The sequence below is a fragment of the Rhamphochromis longiceps genome, linkage group LG16 (genome assembly GCF_057381845.1).
Source record: "Rhamphochromis longiceps isolate RC_006_pf linkage group LG16, R_longiceps_female_GT1.1, whole genome shotgun sequence".
NCBI classification, from domain to species: Eukaryota; Metazoa; Chordata; class Actinopteri; order Cichliformes; family Cichlidae; genus Rhamphochromis; species Rhamphochromis longiceps.
The window spans coordinates 37,119,044-37,137,833 of NC_140572.1; the positions used below are offsets into that span (position 1 = coordinate 37,119,044).

At 41.8% G+C, this 18,790-nt stretch overlaps 2 protein-coding genes across 7 annotated transcripts in view; one reads left to right on the forward strand and one right to left on the reverse strand.

Annotated features, from left to right (window-relative positions):
- The window catches only part of ramp1 (receptor activity modifying protein 1), a 78,631-nt gene extending 77,372 nt beyond the window's left edge, over positions 1-1,259 (reverse strand). The window contains exon 1 of one of the 2 annotated variants that reach the window (XM_085385396.1): positions 688-1,259. In XM_085385396.1, the coding sequence (XP_085241522.1) occupies positions 688-745 (58 nt within the window). In that variant the 5' untranslated portion in view covers positions 746-1,259. The remainder of the gene's footprint in view (positions 1-687) is intronic. The other variant, XM_085385398.1, reaches the window with a different exon arrangement.
- Positions 1,260-3,448: 2,189 nt separating this feature from the next.
- Positions 3,449-18,715, forward strand: map3k19 (mitogen-activated protein kinase kinase kinase 19). 5 transcript variants are annotated; one of them, XM_085383547.1, is made up of 18 exons: positions 3,449-3,575; positions 4,400-4,532; positions 4,978-5,172; positions 8,651-8,811; positions 8,976-9,091; positions 10,485-10,645; positions 11,275-11,335; positions 12,190-12,277; positions 12,978-13,106; positions 13,267-13,421; positions 13,489-13,523; positions 13,640-15,862; positions 16,660-16,764; positions 17,021-17,259; positions 17,356-17,608; positions 17,718-17,926; positions 18,025-18,078; positions 18,294-18,715. In XM_085383547.1, exons 1-17 carry the CDS (start codon positions 3,565-3,567, stop codon positions 18,038-18,040), a joined length of 4,290 nt encoding a protein of 1,429 aa, XP_085239673.1. In that variant the 5' UTR covers positions 3,449-3,564; the 3' UTR covers positions 18,041-18,078; positions 18,294-18,715. The 5 variants fall into 5 exon arrangements, with proteins under 5 accessions (XP_085239673.1, XP_085239672.1, XP_085239671.1 ...); XM_085383546.1 differs by having other exon boundaries at positions 18,025-18,715; XM_085383545.1 differs by lacking the exon at positions 18,025-18,078.
- Positions 18,716-18,790: the final 75 nt, after the last annotated feature.

The following is an 18,790-nucleotide window of genomic DNA, read 5'->3' on the forward strand; positions in this document are numbered from 1 at the left end:
GTTAAAAATTTATTAATCATTTGAGAACAAACCAAACAAAGGAAAAGCTGCCCAAACAAAGTCAGTTCCGCACATCTAAACCGTTTATAAACTTTAATAAACCTCACTCTCACTAATCTCACTAAAGTCTCACTCTCTGGGTTGTTTTCAAAAAGAAGGAAAGTTTTCAGCCAACTGCAGTCTCCAGCGCGCACATCTATCCTGAAACATGCCACTTCCCAACATCGTTGCTATGCTTTAGTTTAAACAGAGATTATCGTGTTTACACACCACTCAGCCTCCAGTAGTCCAGTAATAAATCTCATATCATGTTATGAGAAACACTCGTCCTATAATTGATATAAAACTGTTTGAAATATTTTATATTCTATTCTTACAATTAAAAGCAGTTTGAGAAACGCTGGCATGATTTCGTATTTTATGTTGAAAGGAAACAAAAACTTCTCATTTTCCTTCACATGTCTGAGGTAAGTAAAAGGCGTGAATGGCACCGGGTTGGAAGGCGAGTTCAACAGAAGTGCATCCAAACCCGTTTCTTTTACACTGTTCTGGCAGGATGCGTCTTTTTCTTTCCGTTTTAGGATCTTCTTTGTGATATTTTTCAAACAAAACTTATAGTTTAGCCCAGAAATATTCGAGTGCCTTAATCAGAAGAGCATCCGTTAAACCACGGTGTGTGGGACTCACCTATAACGAACCACAGGAGCGCCTGTTTCTGCAGAGCTGTGCAGGTTTGCGAGCCCATTCTGTCGCTCTCAAAACGATCCACTGACTGAAGTTTGGAAGCGAGGAAGTGAAGGGAACGGCAACTAACAAGAGCTCAACGAGTAATTGGTAGCATCATAAATAACTGCTGTTTAAGAAGCCCATGTAATCCGGCCGCACGGTCAATCAGCCCCAATAAAAGCTTCACTGTGTCACCCTGCGCAAACCGCTCGGGGGAGAGCCGAGGCTGCTCCTTGTTCCTGCTGTAGGCTACCTCAACTCCCCCGAGTCCTCCTGTCACCGAGTCATCCAGACGTGAAACATAATGAGTCGTAAAGTTGCAACTCTCTCTCCAACAAGCCGTCCACAGGTCTGAAGAAATCCGAAAAACGTCACTGGAAGCGTGCGGTGTTTGGTTCAAGCGCTCGCGTGCGCAACGAGACGCACCAGTATGGAACCAGTGGAGCTGAGCGACTGTGTCAGGGTTCACTGCTTCCCCCCGAGGACATGGGTCCCGGTTAGTGATGGGGACACCGGACAGACCCAAACAGTGCGGGAAGGGGGAGCGGGGCTGATTTGGAAGAGCGGAGGGAGGGGGGGGGAGCTGTACTTCTTTTCTCACTCTTTGATTGGTTAAATTAGAGAACCCAGAAGTCTGTAAAAGATATATCTATTACTTTAAATAAACAATAAACGATATATCCAAATAATAAAAAAAATCCTAAATGATCAAAAACTATGAAGAGAACTCGTGAAAATAAACAGGTGCAAATAAAAACTCGACTAAAAGACAGAGGAGTCTGCAGAGTTCAGAGTTCCATCTGAAGAAGCTGCAACAATAAACTTTAAAGTCCAAAAAAACAAGAAATGTATAGTTTTGTGATTCTATACAAAATTATATTCTCTTCACTATATTCTATTCACTGTGCATCCGCCTGTGGTGACGCGATGAGGACAGGTGCAGCGAGTACGGATTCAAGCGTGGCACGGGTTCAGAGCAGTTGTCCAACAGCGACATCTAGTGTTCATATGGAGCGTTACACAGCGATTTACATCAAATATCACAACTCCAGTCCTCAGGAGGTAAAGTTGGTGAAATAAGTGTTTCTTTTTCTCCTTCATAATTGTATATTTGCACCTCTTGTGTAGATGTAGGCCACTGATAAAAACTGTTTCACTTTAAGCTGTTTTCATAGCCATTATCAGATTCAGGTGGTTGCATAGTTTAATTTGCAGTATTTTTTTTTTCTATAAATTTTTTATATGTACAAGTAAGAATATTTTTTAAAAGAAATAAAATTAATAGAAGCGACAGATTTTACTTTGCAGCTTTAGCATTAATTAATATAACATTCAGAAGCTGCAGAAACATAAACCTACTCATGTATTTATTAAAACTTCATATTCTATGGAAAGGCACTTTAAAATTTACTGAAAGTTTTTTTTCTTTATTTGTTTTCATTTATGTTTTATGTATTTTAAAGTGTCAAAACAAAATGTCATCAAAAGGTCTAAAGCTGACTCATATATGCATTTATACAGGCCTTCATGTCATTCCCTTAGGTGTGGCTTTGTAAAATCATGATATCAGAACTACAGAAGAAGCTCAGAGACAATTTAAATTCAGAAAGTGGCACGACTGAAAGGAAACCTGAAAGTGGCCAAATCATCTCCCACTGACAGAGTCAGGACCCAATTCCCTCACCGCGGGCTCCACAGATAAGGTCAGACAGGAGGATAAAACAGAAGAAAAAGAGTTTACACAAGGTCAACGATGCCACTGCTGTGCTGCCAGCGCAGGGACTTAAAGAGGAGACAACTGGAGTCAAATGCATTAATTTCGGGGAAAAAAGTCACATCCATCTGTTCAGCTGAAATGCAAAGGTCCAGAGGAAATGACATCACAGAGCAAACATTCTGCAAAAACAAAGTGAGAGGACACAGAATATGGTCTCTGACAGAACCAAAGTCAGAGTTCAAAGGAACAATGAAGAGTTTCTCAGACTGACCTAAGAGTCACTTATTGACCTGTCTTGTTTATTTGTGATACACAAATGACAGAATAATAGGAAAGAAGGAGGAATTAACTGTTCCATCCAGTTTGCTGCTGAAACTGAAACCAACACAAAGTTGCATCTAGAAGTTAAAAGCAGAGACTTTCACGCTGCTGTGGAGAAGTAATACAGCGTTAGATTATACCTCAGTTTGGTGTGACTGTCATTAAGGAAGCTCACACCTGAACATTCAGCTGTAATCGTAGGTACTCTCTGAACATACAGACTAGCATGTTTTAACCATGTCAACAAAATCCAACAACACAAGAGCAGGTTTGGAGTTTAAAACAGCACCGTGTGCACAAGCAGTCATCCTGAAGCCTCATTTAGAGAATATGTTAATTATACAGTATCGTATTTATGGATATAAAGACTGGATATATATATATGATCGTGCTCACTTATAGGTTTCTTCAGCCTCCCTGTTTAGTTGAGCTTGATGAGTTAAAAGATTGCTTGTGCATTTCTCCCCTTCTCCAAAAACAAAGCCTGATCATGCGCAGAAGCAAACTTTACTACATGCACAGTCTAACTGCGTCGAGCACACTAGACAGAAATCATATTCGTGGTTTCACTTAGATTTAATGCATCAGGCAACAAACAGACTGAAAGCATTTAAAGCCACAGCTTGTCTGTCTGACTGTCTCCAAGGTAACCAAATGTAAACGTACAGCAGAAGGCATGCAGGACAAAACAGAGGAAAGTGGAGGAAATACTCGAGTGGAGAGTGTGCAGTAAAGATCAAAGGTTCACTGATCAAACGTCCACAGAAGGTTTGAGAAGATATACAAGTGGATTCAGACAAATGAAACAACAGTAAGTAAACAATAGTTCATTTTAGCTTTTTACTCCAATTATCATCGTCTTCCCTTAATGCTGCTCACACAGATGAGCACCACTTACAACTGTTTAATGTCAGGAAATGTGTACAAGGCACTTTTTCTATTGTACTTTTAAATTAGCCTTCTCTCAGCACTCGCTTTAGACACTTCATCCATTTTGACTGTTACTTTTGTCAAACATTAAACCAGAGGGAGTTCAGTCCTCACAGACACATTTCTACTTTACAAATATACAAACACTTATAAAATGATTTCACATTACATTAGGGGGGAGTGTTAGCGTGCGCGAACATGGTCAAATAAGGTGGTTTACTAAAAAAACACACACTTTTTGTTCATGAAGTAGTCAATCCTGAGACTTTGGGCTATTTTGTTCTTCCTGTCGTGGTGACACATAACCACACAGAAACACAGAAGTGTTTCCAGATCAACACAAGTTGAAATATTATTATTTAGCTCCACAAACTCTGCGTTTATGTAGTACCATAATGCACTAAGATGTGTATCGCTAGCAGTAATAATGAGACATAATACTTCATACTCTGCCCTGAGTCTAGTCTCTGCGGGGAGCACTAGATCACCAGAGACTTACATCACAAGGTTAATGTCACACTAATAATCGCACAGACACAGAGACTGCCAAAGACATCTAGCTGAAAGTGCTTGGTAATATCTATCAGCGGTGTGTTTACAATAATTTCTCCACCTCGTTTGTTTCTCTAAATAACGATGAAAGTAGCAGTCTGCCCTGACTCACAGCTCAGACACTGTGCTTTTCTTTGGCTCGTGTTCACACAGGTCTGACTGGGAGATGGTGAAAGGGTGTAAGAAGGGTGAGACTGATGATGGGGTGCAGAAAGGAGAGCTGAAGGAAGACAAGGAACAAGGATGCACTCCCCTTATCGCTGCCTGCTGCGGTGCCATGAGCGAGGTAACGGCGTGTGCATGTGTGCGGTAGAGAGAGTTTGGCAAGTACATGTCTATTGTAACCATGCTTCCGCTTTGGTAAGCTGGCTACTCCAGCCCTGGAAAGCACCAGATGGATATGATTGGTTGGGTAGACGAAACCAGTTTCTGTCACGTAACACGTCGTACTTTTCCTTTCAATAACAACAAAGTGCTGTGATCACATGAGATTATGCAACTTTTTTTTAACATAGCTCCTCTGCATCCTCTGAGGGAGACATTCAAAACAGGCTTGTCTGGAGGGAAACTCTCCAATTATAACTCAAACTTATGTTTTCTTAAAATACACCCAACCACAAGGTGTTTACACTAAAATGAGCAACAACAGTCCTTTTACTGACAGAAACGACACATCTACGCTTCACATTTTTTTGAGATGTTTCAGGTTTTTTATGTGGTGGGTTTAACAGGTGGTTCAGCAGCTCCTGAGGACAGATGCTGACCTGACCTTGTGCAACTTCAGCCAGCAGACAGCGCTCCACATAAGTCCGCCAGAGCTGCGGGAAGAAATGGTGAGGTGGATGTCAAGGCCTCATCTGCCCCCCCAGGCGCAGCTACTGCAGGCTGCCTGGCAGGGAGACCTCCACTCCTTACAGCACCTGCTGGTAAGCTCACTTCACACACACACACACACACACACACACACACACACACACACACACACACACACACACACACACACACACACACACACACACACACCTGAGAGTCAAAGGATTTCCCAGATGAGTAAAGACAACACAACAAGGGCAACAATCTTCTCCCATTACAAAAGCACATGCAGTTGTTGTGCACTGTGTGGCTTTGGAAAATGTAAAGGATGACATAGATTTTGGGCTTTTAACTGTATTTTAATAAGTTTATTTTATATAAGCTTTTCATACTAATAAGGCCCGCCCCATAGCCACTCACGCGACACCAAAGTAATTAAGTAACTAATAAACAATTAAATGACACAAATGTTTCAGATTTTTCATCTACTGTAGAATCTTTTTAATGAGTTCACAGTAAAAAAAAAAAAAAAAAACAATAAAAATGAACAAATAAATACAGTGGGGCAAAAAAAGTATTTAGTCAGCCACCGATTGTGCAAGTTCCCCCACTTAAAATGATGACAGAGGTCAGTAATTTGCACCAGAGGTACACTTCAACTGTGAGAGACAGAATGTGAAAAAAAAAATCCATGAATCCACATGGTAGGATTTGTAAAGAATTTATTCGTAAATCAGGGTGGAAAATAAGTATTTGGTCAATAACAAAAATACAACTTAATACTTTGTAACATAACCTTTGTTGGCAATAACAGAGGTCAAACGTTTACTATAGGTCTTTACCAGGTTTGCACACACAGTAGCTGCTATTTTGGCCCATTCCTCCATGCAGATCTTCTCGAGAGCAGTGATGTTTTGGGGCTGTCGCCGAGCAACACGGACTTTCAACTCCCGCCACAGATTTTCTATGGGGTTGAGGTCTGGAGACTGGCTAGGCCACTCCAGGACTTTCAAATGCTTCTTACGGAGCCACTCCTTTGTTGCCCGGGCGGTGTGTTTTGGATCATTGTCATGTTGGAAGACCCAGCCTCGTTTCATCTTCAAAGTTCTCACTGATGGAAGGAGGTTTTGGCTCAAAATCTCACGATACATGGCCCCATTCATTCTGTCCTTAACACGGATCAGTCGTCCTGTCCCCTTGGCAGAAAAACAGCCCCATAGCATGATGTTTCCACCCCCATGCTTCACAGTAGGTATGGTGTTCTTGGGATGCAACTCAGTATTCTTCTTCCTCCAAACACGACGAGTTGAGTTTACACCAAAAAGTTCTACTTTGGTTTCATCTGACCACATGACATTCTCCCAATCCTCTGCTGTATCATCCATGTGCTCTCTGGCAAACTTCAGACGGGCCTGGACATGCACTGGCTTCAGCAGCGGAACACGTCTGGCACTGCGGGATTTGATTCCCTGCCGTTGTAGTGTGTTACTGATGGTGACCTTTGTTACTTTGGTCCCAGCTCTCTGCAGGTCATTCACCAGGTCCCCCCGTGTGGTTCTGGGATCTTTGCTCACCGTTCTCATGATCATTTTGACCCCACGGGATGAGATCTTGCGTGGAGCCCCAGATGGAGGGAGATTATCAGTGGTCTTGTATGTCTTCCATTTTCTGATGATTGCTCCCACAGTTGATTTTTTCACACCAAGCTGCTTGCCTATTGTAGATTCACTCTTCCCAGTCTGGTGCAGGTCTACAATACTTTTCCTGGTGTCCTTCGAAAGCTCTTTGGTCTTGGCCATGGCGGAGTTTGGAGTCTGACTGTTTGAGGCTGTGGACAGGTGTCTTTTATACAGATGATGAGTTCAAACAGGTGCCATTCATACAGGTAACGAGTGGGGGACAGAAAAGCTTCTTACAGAAGACGTTACAGGTCTGTGAGAGCCAGAGATTTTCCTTGTTTGAGGTGACCAAATACTTATTTTCCACCCTGATTTACGAATAAATTCTTTACAAATCCTACCATGTGGATTCATGGATTTTTTTTTCACATTCTGTCTCTCACAGTTGAAGTGTACCTCTGGTGCAAATTACTGACCTCTGTCATCATTTTAAGTGGGGGAACTTGCACAATCGGTGGCTGACTAAATACTTTTTTGCCCCACTGTAAATACATTTAGATTTTACATTTATCATGTCAAAAAACAGTTAAAAGTGTTTAAAAGTTAATACTGTTAAAAGTGCACTTCTTTTTCTTATGTTAAGCTATTTCAGGGATTTTAAACATGTGATGTCTACACTGGCACAAAGGGAGAGTTTCACTGGTCCAGCCCTCCTCTGATCAAAGTGAGCTGCACGTGGCCCACAACTGAAATGAGTTTGCCGTCGTTGGATTAAACAGTGGTTGAACCAAAAAAAGTTTTGATTCTGAGACTGAAAATGTTGTTAAACCTCTAAAATCATGAGAAAATATATATGTGATTCTGTAATGTAATAATAAGGCACATTTAATTTGGCATTTCCAAATGCATTCCTGAATTATAACCAGCTCAGAGCAGCAAAGAGGCCTGCCATTGTTAGTGTGTCCTTTGGTGACTTTGTGTATCTGGAAATGTGATACTAACGCTCAGGTGCTTTTGTAAAATGACTGGAAATAGCCCACACTGTTTGGGTATGCTGACAGCTGAGTACACAGGTTTATTTATTTATTTATTTATGAATTAAACATAAACTGAATGAACTAATAACTTACATATATCACCTTGGTTATTTATTTATGAAGCACACAGGTGTTTGGGGTATTTCATATGCAGGATTCTTTTATATTTAAAACGTCGGTCTGTCGCTGCTTATTTAATTCATTTTTCCAAAACTCTAACTTGTTACAAACATTTCCAGCACAAAGTACAGCTCACTGAATGCAGGGTACGGTCTGAGCCTCGTGGCCTCATTTCACACTGCAGCACTTTGTTACTCCGTGTGCAGTTTTAATAAAGAGAGATCAGTTGGAACAAAAGGCCAAAATCTGTTTTAAGAAATGTGAACATGCAAGATGAAATGTTTCTGTGGTGTTAGGGTCCATCGTGGAGCATTATCTGAGACAAATGTAGGAGATAGAGTCTAAAAGGCTGGAGTGGAGAAAGCAGATGGTTGATGAATATTTTGAATTAGATGCCATGGACAACCTCGATGAGGCAGAGATGGGGAGAAAGAGGATTGAACAGAGTCTGAATATGAACACGATGCATTTATAGAACAGGGACTGGGGCTGATGGCTCTGGATGGGAAAAGTGATCAAATGTTGCATGAGGTGACTACATGAGAAAATGGGAGGAAGACGAGGAGAAAACAGATCTTCATTAGTGTTTAGTTCCCTATAAAGCATCAAATTAATTCTCCCATAGCCGTGAAGAAGTGTCTGTTGGCTAACTAGTACCATCTGACTGCTTCACAATAACTAATTCACACACATTGAGGCCAGTAACATCTAATGGTGGAAATGGATGACACTAAAATGTGCTGCTTGTTATATCAGCAGTTTAATTTAGAATTTTTCCCCCTGTGTTTGTGTTTGTGTGTGTTTGCACGTGTCAGCTTCAGACCGACGGGCTGGATGTGAATGTTCCAAACAGCGACGGTGTGACAGCTGTGATGCTTGCTGTCAGGGACGTCGACCTGTTTGAAGACTTAGGAGCACATCTGCCATGGGAGCACAAACCCGTGGAGGTCATCAAGGAACTGCTGGGAGTTTCTGCGTAAGAAAGCACAAATACATGCTCACATTTATACAGTAGACAGGTAACATTAAAGCCTTTTGTCATCGAGCAACATGCTGATTTAAGTATTAAATATGTAAAGTTCACTAGAAGTGCAAAAAAATATATTGAGATTTGTTTCATCTGTCTTTTAACTTCATCAGTGATTTGATGGTACGAGACCATAACGGCTGCTCTGCTCTCCACTACGCTGCTAATACCAACAGCTTTCTGACAGAAGACATCATCCATGTTCTGATGGAGGCGCTAAGTCAAAAAGGTACACACACGCACACACACACGCACACACACACCTTAACCTCATTTGTCTCACTCTTTGCGATCAGTGTTCATTCAGCCAGCAGCTATTTCACCAACAAGTTCTCTTTAACTGGCAATAAACTGATCACCCGACCAGGTAAACTGAATGCCACTGATGATTTTGTCACAATGGCAAGTCCTGCTGGAAATCATTGTGCCTTGGCATTCACCTCCCACCTACCTACATTGTGCAGTCCTCGCACAATCTCCATAGCTACAGCATCCCCGATGGCAGCGGTCTCCTCCATACCACACAAACTGCTCAGGAACAGCTTTAGAGATATGAAAAACTGACCAATCTTCCAAACTCCATCAGTAACATACACGGGATTTCCCTTAACCCGTGGAGGCCCCATCCCACAGGATTCACAGGATCAGAACATCAGCAGTTCCTAAAGAGACAGATGTTCCTCCGAAAGTCAATGGAGACCAAAAAAGGAGGTAAAGGGACAATAAAAAGGTTCAAAGGAAATAAACGTCCCTGCTCAGCTGTGCGAAAATCATGAAATTCCTTATTTCAACAGTGTTTTTAATCTTCTTTGGAAAAGTAAGGATTATCATTTCATGCTCTTTCAGAACGATCACAAATCGGATCATGTCATGCAGTTTGTAAAGGTTTCTGTAAAATGTAAATGATCCTGTCTACAAGCACTTTAACACTGTTGTCCAGCACTACGGCGCTCTGGGGTGTGAGTGTAACATCACAATGCATGACTTTGATCTGCAGATTATAAACCAAATCAGCTGATATCCCTGTTTCTTATTCTGTGACACTGCCTGTAGATTATATTAGAGTACTCTTATTGTCGAGTGAGTTATTTGCTCTTTACTCTGGTTAGTGTTTAATTGATCAGCTACTTATTAAACTTATTAAAATGAATCTAAAGTAAGCATGTGCCAATGTACGAAGTATAAAGCCTCAAATTCTCCGTTCTTGATCTTCCTGGCTTTCTTATACGGATACAAATAATCGGCATACCAGATTCATTCATAATCCTGTTTATCACAGTAAAACGTCTGCACTCATGTGGGTATAAGAAAGACTTGTTTGTTAATGTGTGAGGGAGCACTTTACTAAGAGCCTTTACATGTGACGGAGTCTGCGTCAACAAACTGAAACCATGTGACAGAGAGAGCATGGATCAATATGGATGAGAACATTGTTTAAGCCAAAAATAAAAATAGCTTTTTTTCCCTTTTTCTTTTACTGTTTCTAACCTATCAGACGCCTGCACCCCAACCCCAGGAGTGTGGCCCCAAACAGGGATTTGCACAATTTCTGCAGGAAGAAAAAAAGTGGACTTATTTTACTTTACACTTTACTACTTCTTTCTTTTCCTGGTTTTGTGTAGATGCCGTTCCTATTTCACAAACACGGGATTTGGTCTCAGAGATTGGAGATTCAGACGGAGAGTTGGACATTGAGAGCTTTTATCCTAACCAGTCGATAGTAGCCACGCCCACAATGACAGCAACCCGTCAAGATCACTTTCTTCAGTACAGCCACACCAGGGTGAGTTTTACGTCTGCAGTGTGACCAGCAAGCTGTGTGTTTTTCAGTGCAGTCAGTTCAGTTAACAAACACACAGAGAGACAGTGTGGTCACCCAGAAGACATATATATGGACCAGTAATTGGCTCTCTGTTTGAGTGTACACGTGCTCTGTGTAGCTGACACCGTACTGCCATACTACTGTATTGTGGGTGTTCTTATAGGAAAAGTAGATGAGCAGACAGCTGGTTAGCTGGAGGAGACCAGCAGGTGGTTTACAGGGAAGATCTGTAGTGTATGTACACAGGTATAATGTCTGTGTGCACAACACATTTAGAGTAATACATATATAGAATACAGGGCGAGTCCATAGCAGCATATTAGACTCAGTGTAGAATGAAGAAATTCAGCTTACAGGAAAGTTCAGAGTCATATATTTAAATTATAACGTTATAAAGTTTTACGTTTTTGTGTCAAAGTCACTTGTGGACATTGATGCTACAAGTACATTTAATCTAATTGAAATGTATATATTTGTTTTAAATTATTTTAAGCATTATAAACATAAATTCCATCTGGAAGATCTTTTATGAGCCTCATTTTTAAGACTGGAGCATGTATTGACGACCTCACCTTTGTTCTTGGTTCCAGGAAGTTCCAGAGTCTCCAGGGAGCCCCCCTCAATCTGACCATCATAAAGACCTGAGCCAAGGTAAGGGAGCTTTAAGAGGTTTTAGCCATGTTTACTTGAAGTGTTTGGTGAAAATGAAGCGGCATTCCTTTTGTGGACTTATTAGATTGGACTAAAATTGTGCCCTAGTTAACCTAACCTTTTAACCTAAGAGGTCAAAAGGGTTAAAGACAAAGTTAACATTAACTTGCAATAAAAATGCCTCTCAGTTCACGGGTCCTGGATGGCAGCTAACGCTTCAGATTTTGAAAAAGGAACATAATCAGCATCCCAAATAGGCCATGAGATCAAATCACCTTCTAAAAGGAGGGGGTTGGGGGGGTGACTGGATAGGAGTGGTCTCGTACTCAACCCCAGACGGCATGGTTTGGACACCACAGAGGGAAAGCGAGGGTGTTAGACAGGACACCAAAAGCATTTCGACTACAGTGAGAGAAAGAAACTACTGACCAAGAAATCGGGATAGAGGAGTGATAGTTTAAAAAAGAATTCTTTAAAGTGGCCTCATCATGGGATCAGAGACCAACAGGCTCAGAAACAGGTAAAACCTATTATTTCCTCTGTGATGAGCATTAGTGCGGTAAATATGAACGCTGTGCTGCTGTACGTTTAATGTAGAAAATAGTAAGTGTGAACTTAAGTTGAACTTGTTCGTTTGTATGGTTATCAAGGCTCTTTGTGGAGTTAGAAAACTCTTTTCCTGCTGACTGTTACAGGAGGTACAACGTGGCTTTTCTGTTTTTGTACCACTGACAGACTGTTTGGATGGTACGTGTTTGAGTTTCAGCTCAGCATTTTACTACGAAGACTGAAAGAATAAAAATGACATTTGATGAACGGGTGTTACGCTGTGTGTTTGTGTGTGTCCGGAGCAGATAAGGGGATCCCCCCCTGTTCCCAAGAATCCATGGAAACACTGATAGACATGAGGGAAGCCTATCAGGAGGCAGGCAGGGGAGGCAGGTGGGCACGCTAAAATCTCTCTCTCTCAAGCACACACATTATCATGTGCGGTCTTTTTAAGTGTGCATTCACTGTATCAGGATAAGAATATAATTTACAAGCTGGTGATCCTGCGCTGACTCCTGTGAACGCATCAGCATCTGTTTATAGGTAACCACAGACTGTTGTGTACAGACAAACATCTTTGATGTGTACAGGTAACAGCCTGCAGCTATAACACACAGTCCTGTATATACAGCATACACTCTCAATGGGCTGGTCAACAAATCCCCCGTCCTTTAACACCAACAGCAGAAAAGTGTCTGGTTACACCCACAGATCTGCGCACAGGCACCTGTCACCGTGTCCAGAGGACAACCTGTTCTAGCCAAACAGGTTAGGAACAGGGGGAGAGGGGGCTTTGGTGAATCAGCCCATTGTCTGTTATGAGCAGCTCTCACCACTGAATCAACTCCAAGCTCTCCAAGGAGAACAAAGGTCTTTAAGCCGGTCTCTCCTTTCATAGCGTCAGCTTCCAGAAATGTGAGCAAAGTGAGGCTTTACATGCAGTTTGAAACAAAACAAACTTCAAATGCATCTGTACATGTCTTTCATTAATGTTCTTCTTTATAATTTCTCAGTTCAGACATTATAGTGTGTCCACAAATAATAATGAGTTTCTCCATGACAACCATAAAGGGTTTTCCACTCTTTTCCTCAGTCAAGATGTGTCTCTGCCCAGTTTGCACAAGAGCAACAACAGCAGACACCGGGGCCATGCAGACCATCCTCTGGCATCTGGCTTGCTGAGTGTGAGAAGCCCCTGCCAGCCAGTACCCCCACCACACAGGTATACATACACGTGAACTATCAAGCAGCAGATAGCTAACTTGTTACGCTACTTGTTACCATCACAGATGAAGAGAAGCAGGTGCAGCAGTGCTGACAAGAAAAAGTTTAACAAATCACTGGCACTCACAAAAACTAAATATTGCTTCTTCTTTTTTCAGGAGACGAAGAACAAGAAGTGTGGTTGCTGCATCGCCACCCTCCCACTTGTTGTCTGTGCCAGAGCCCAGTCAGCTCAGCCAATCGGCTCCCAGCATCATGGAACCTCTGCTGTGTCCAAACACTATGATGCAGGCCAGAGCACACATCCAGACCCGTATGTACTCTGCATTACACGTTATATTTCAATGACGTTTGATGATTACATCTCTTTCTATCTGCAGGGTTGGGTTCTCATCATACTATAAATGAACAAAAGGTATGTTTTAATTACAATCCTTCCATTTTCCCCAATACTTTCATTTCTTTTTCATCCACATAATGTTTTTATAATGAATAATTCCTGTATTATTAATTTGCCACGGGTTTCTCCAGGGTCTCCTGCCCCGAACACCAAAACTCTTGGCACCCCTGGACAAACGCTTCAGAGACGGCACCGCTCTGCCTGTACTAAAGCAACATGTTCCCCTGAAGCCCATCAGTCAGAGCCCTATTTCTACAAGGACCAGGTTGAAAAGAGAGAGACTGTCCTGGGGCAGCTCATGCATTGACCCTTCAACGACGAAGGATGGCAGTGTGGAGAGCGGGTCCAGCAGCAGCCACAGCTCAGTCGATTTAGAGGATGAGGACGCTGACAGGGATCAAGATGCATATCTGACTGTCAGTCACGACAGGATGTTGGAGCTTCCGAAGGATGCGAGCACCGCTGAGGCTGATAGGACTGGGAAGACAGCGCTGCATTTTAAAGTTCAGTCAAAGATTAATCATGTTCCACTGATCCGCAGATCAGGACATAGCCTGAAGGAAGACCTTATCAATCATACAAGTGATCTTCACAACAGTGAAATAGCTTTGAACTCTCAGAATGAAGGCAAAGTGAGCCGTATGAATATTACAAAAGAGTGTGCTGACAGTGAGTCATCAAAAGCATATGACTCTGCAAAAAATGGAGACACTCTGACTCAGGATGAAGGCATTTTGAATAATGTAATAGTTTTCACATCAGAGTCAAAGGACGAGAAGAACAACGTGGGGAACACTTCTGAACCCGGGACTGAGATTATCCACGGAGTTGTATTTAATGTGAATAATGATCTAAATGAATTGAGGAATGTGAAACAGACAGAAAAAACAATAATGAAGTATTCCTGTGATGAAGAACACCAGGTAGACAAAACATTAGTTTGCAGTCCAGTAGATGAAACGTTAAATCCCAGAGCTGCTGTGGGGAATATTCAAATTTGTGCTTCACCTGAAAACATTCATCGGAACGATGGAGATCACAAGAAAGATGAGAAGCTTACACCGGATAAGGAGAAAAGAACCAATGTGAACTTTGAACTGAGAACAAGCAATCACACTAAGCAGCCTTTCAACATACTAGCACATAAAGACAGAAGCATTTTAAATCGGAATAAGTCCAAAAGCAACTTTAAGTACTCCTTGCTGAATACTCAGGTCAAAGATAAAACCAGGAAAAGTCCCGAGCAAACTGGTAGCAGAGGGGGTACTGTAGCTAAAGCCAAGTCAAAGATGAAATCAAAATGTGCTCACTCTAATTCTGGCACTTCATCGCCACGGAAGAAGGTTATTGATTATGCACAGAGCAAAATAATACATCCTGTCACTACTCAGCAGCACGCACAAGGGAGGGAGCTGAGAAGTGCCCAGCAGCTGAGAAAACCCTGTGTAGAGGAAACACCAAGGTCTAAATCTGCCGTTGACCTCATCACCTACAAGGATATGTTTCAGCAGATACAGAGTCAGAGTCAAGAAGGGCCAGCCATCTATGAGATGTTTGCCGGTCCTGTCTATGAAAACCTCAGAGTTCCCTACACCTGTGAGAAACTAAACGAGAGAAGCCCTCCCCAGTGTGCTCCACCTAAGAAGACACAACAGGGCCATAAAGCAAAACACAGGCAACTGAAATCAGCACACAGTAAGCCGAACAGAAGCCCAGCTGAGACAACAGTGGTTTCAGCTAAAAGCAAAGCAAAGCCTGTGCCGTCCAGGATAAAAACTCCAGTCACACCTGTCAGGAAGGGCATCCACAAAGGGCGAAATAATCCTCAACTAGACACTGAGGTAGTTCTTAACAAAAGTGTCAACATTTGTCAAGACAAGGGTGAAAGTCACCTGTCTACAATAGAAGAGACCTTTCCTACACATGACTCTGAAACGATCAAATGTGATGATGAAAGCACTCTCACTACACCAACATCTGCCTCTCATGGTGCAGATTTCAGTCACACACACAAAAATATTCAAGACACAACAGTAAGTTCATTAACAGGAAATCAAAACGGACCACTTCCAGAGCCCGTGTTATCAAAACGTCCTCATCGGCCAAAGATGGACACATGGACATCTTCAAGTAGCAACAGCTACACAATTACGTCCCCTGTTTACCAGAAGTTTCTGGATGAAGCAGGTGACGGGCCACTTACAGACGATCTGCTGCAGTGTCTGGCAGAGGAACTGATCTCTTTGGATGAGAGGGATGCATCCACAGGCCCGCTTAATCCAAATAAGGAAAAGAGCAACCAGGAATCCAGCAGAGAAGATGATCGTGTCATGGGACTAAATATGTTTTCCGAGGTAACCGTTTCGGAAGTCAAACTGTCAAATCTTTATCTACTGATAAATACTGCTGGTTGAGGAGGAAACAATAAGGTTTTCAGTTCTGGTTAGAGAATCAGGGTCTGGAGAAGAGATGCTGTTAGATTGTTTATTCTTCAAAGAAGTGGAGCAGCGGAGAGTACATGCAGAACTGGTCACGGGGTATACGTGCCATGTGTTAATTAAGCACCGTGATTCTCCCAGGACTCTTGAAGTAGGAATGTATGTGTAATTTGCACAATACGTATTAGAGAATAAACAATGCAAACAGAACTGGTAAATGTGAAACAAACAACACATTCAAGCAGATGCTGTTTGTGATGGCAGGAGAGGGATTACTTTCAGTTCGGTGGTATGTCTGCTGTTAGATTTCACTGGGCAAGCACTGCTTTCCTTGCTTGTCCTGACAGAATAACGTTGCATTCATTAGCTATTTCTGTGCTACGGTGAACTCTAAATCTTGACTGAAACTATTCTAATAATCATCCTTTTGCAGAAGATCACCCAGCTGTTTTACAACTATTCTTTCAAGAATTTTTAAATGAAGGTTAAACATTGGCCTGCAGTTAACTAAGACAGGGCGATCAAGTAAAGGTTTAAGTAATGGTTTAATTAACATTGCCTTTAAAGCCCATTTAACAAAGATAAACTGATCATATTTAAAACTGAAGCATTACTAATGCATAACAAAATGTTGAATGAGCTGATAATTAAGTTCAGTCACTGTGATAACGCTTTCTTGTAGTGTAATTATCATTATGTGCCTTTTATTGAAGATTGCTTTAAGAGGCAGTGGCACTGTGCTTGGCTCTGGGTTGGTCTTGGATGACACCGTCACATGGAGAAAGGGTGAAGTACTCGGCAGGGGCGCCTATGGCACAGTATGTATCCTAACTTTTGATAGCACATAGCAAAAAAACTGAACAAGAACTGAGCCAAAAATTGTTAAATTACTCAGAATGACCTACTTTTGCCACTGTGTTCATTTAGGACTAAATGAACTACTAGAATTGACCTTCTTTGACATTTTCTCTGACATGAAAATTTGCTTTTCATTTATTAAAACATGCACTCCAGAATATTCCAGAAAAACCAAAATCATTTACAACAGCAGGTCTTATTGCCTCACATTACCAGGTGTACTGTGGCCTGACCAGTCAGGGTCAGCTAATAGCTGTGAAGCAGGTGATCCTCGATTCCTCGGACGCTGATGCTGCAAATAAAGAATACAGTCGTCTGCAGGGGGAGGTGGAGTTGCTTAAAACCCTCAGACACATCAACATTGTTGGCTTCCTGGGTACCTCGCTTCAGCAGCATGTGGTTTCCATCTTCATGGAGTATATCCCAGGAGGCTCCATTGCAAGCATCATTCACAGGTTAGTCTGAAATATTTTGTCTGAAGCTATCACTTCTGGCAAAATAACTGTTCTTCACAAGAGTCCCGAGTACAAGTTATTATCTGATGCCCTCAGATTTGGTCCACTGCCAGAGCGAGTCCTGGCTCTGTACACTCAACAGATACTGGAAGGGGTGGCTTACCTTCACATGAACAGGGTGATTCACCGAGACTTGAAGGGAAACAATGTCATGCTAATGCCAACTGGTGTCATCAAACTCATAGACTTTGGATGCGCACGTCGACTAAGTTATATGCATCACACAACTTGCAACAGTGTTGACCTGCTCAAGTCTGTTCATGGCACGCCTTACTGGATGGCACCAGAGGTACACTGGAGTTCAGTCATTAAAAAAAAATTTAATCAATAATCTGCAAACATTTACGCTGCCATGAGACCTCAACTTTACTTTTTAGACATTTGTCTTCTCACTTCAGATTATCAATGAAACGGGATATGGGAGAAAGTCAGACATATGGAGCGTGGGGTGCACGGTGTTTGAAATGGCCACAGGGAAACCACCGCTGGCACACATGGACAAGATGGCTGCCTTGTTCTACATTGGGGCTCAGAGAGGGTTGATGCCTTCCTTACCAGACAGTTTCTCAGAAAATGCAAAGGAATTTGTAAAAATCTGCTTGACAAGGTGAGATGTAGTGCAAAGATTTGTTTTAAAAATGTATTAATTTATTTCACAAGCTCAGTTGCATGCCAAAACAATTTCAGATTTACTATATCAAGCAGGTATGAGACCTGGTGATACTGTGTAGGTCTAACACAGAAGCAGAAATCCACTGTGTAAGTCTATATACTTGACTGTTTTTATTTTTTAACTATTTCAGTGTAAGGTGACATTAATGGTTTGAAACGTGTCTAAAATATAAGGTATCCTGTGCAGAGGTTTCAACATGGTGGGCATGTTGTCCGTTTATTATGTGCAGTCTGTGGTTACATGCAGAAGGCGTTGCATCTTTTATTTCGTTTACTTTGATCTAATTTCATTGTCTCTCTAGTGACCAGAAGCTACGTCCATCAGCTGACCAGCTGCTGAAGCATTCATTCATCCCCACAAATGTGACGTGAAAGAGGAAATATGCACCGCGATCAGACAGGACTGTTTTCAAATTACAAGATTTCACTGAGTTTGATTTATACAACTCAAAACATCAAATGGTCTTTTGTGACCCTGTGAGAGCTTACCATCTATTCAGCACTATAGCAGTAGTGCCAATGATGGGCAGGATGAAGAAGAAAAACCATAGTTATGAGAAGCACTTTTGTATACAGTGATATGATCTATAAAATGTGAATTACATGTAGGATTTTTCCTTCCTCATACATGTGCCATTTAGTTTTTATGGTATTTTCAGTTCTAATAAAAAGAAAATGCATCATCTATACTTCAGTCCAACCATCATTTTTCAGTGACCCCCATACCTTTATATTGAATCACAAAGAATTCAGCATTTAACCGTGTTTAAATATCATGCCACTGGAAAAAAACAGCATG

Bases quoted from the DNA above. Each gene is read 5' to 3' on its own strand.
- map3k19 (XM_085383545.1), top strand. The intron at 13,524-13,639 runs GTATGTTTTAAT...GGGTTTCTCCAG, and splicing joins ATACTATAAATGAACAAAAG to GGTCTCCTGCCCCGAACACC. The intron at 17,260-17,355 runs GTTAGTCTGAAA...TGATGCCCTCAG, and splicing joins ATTGCAAGCATCATTCACAG to ATTTGGTCCACTGCCAGAGC.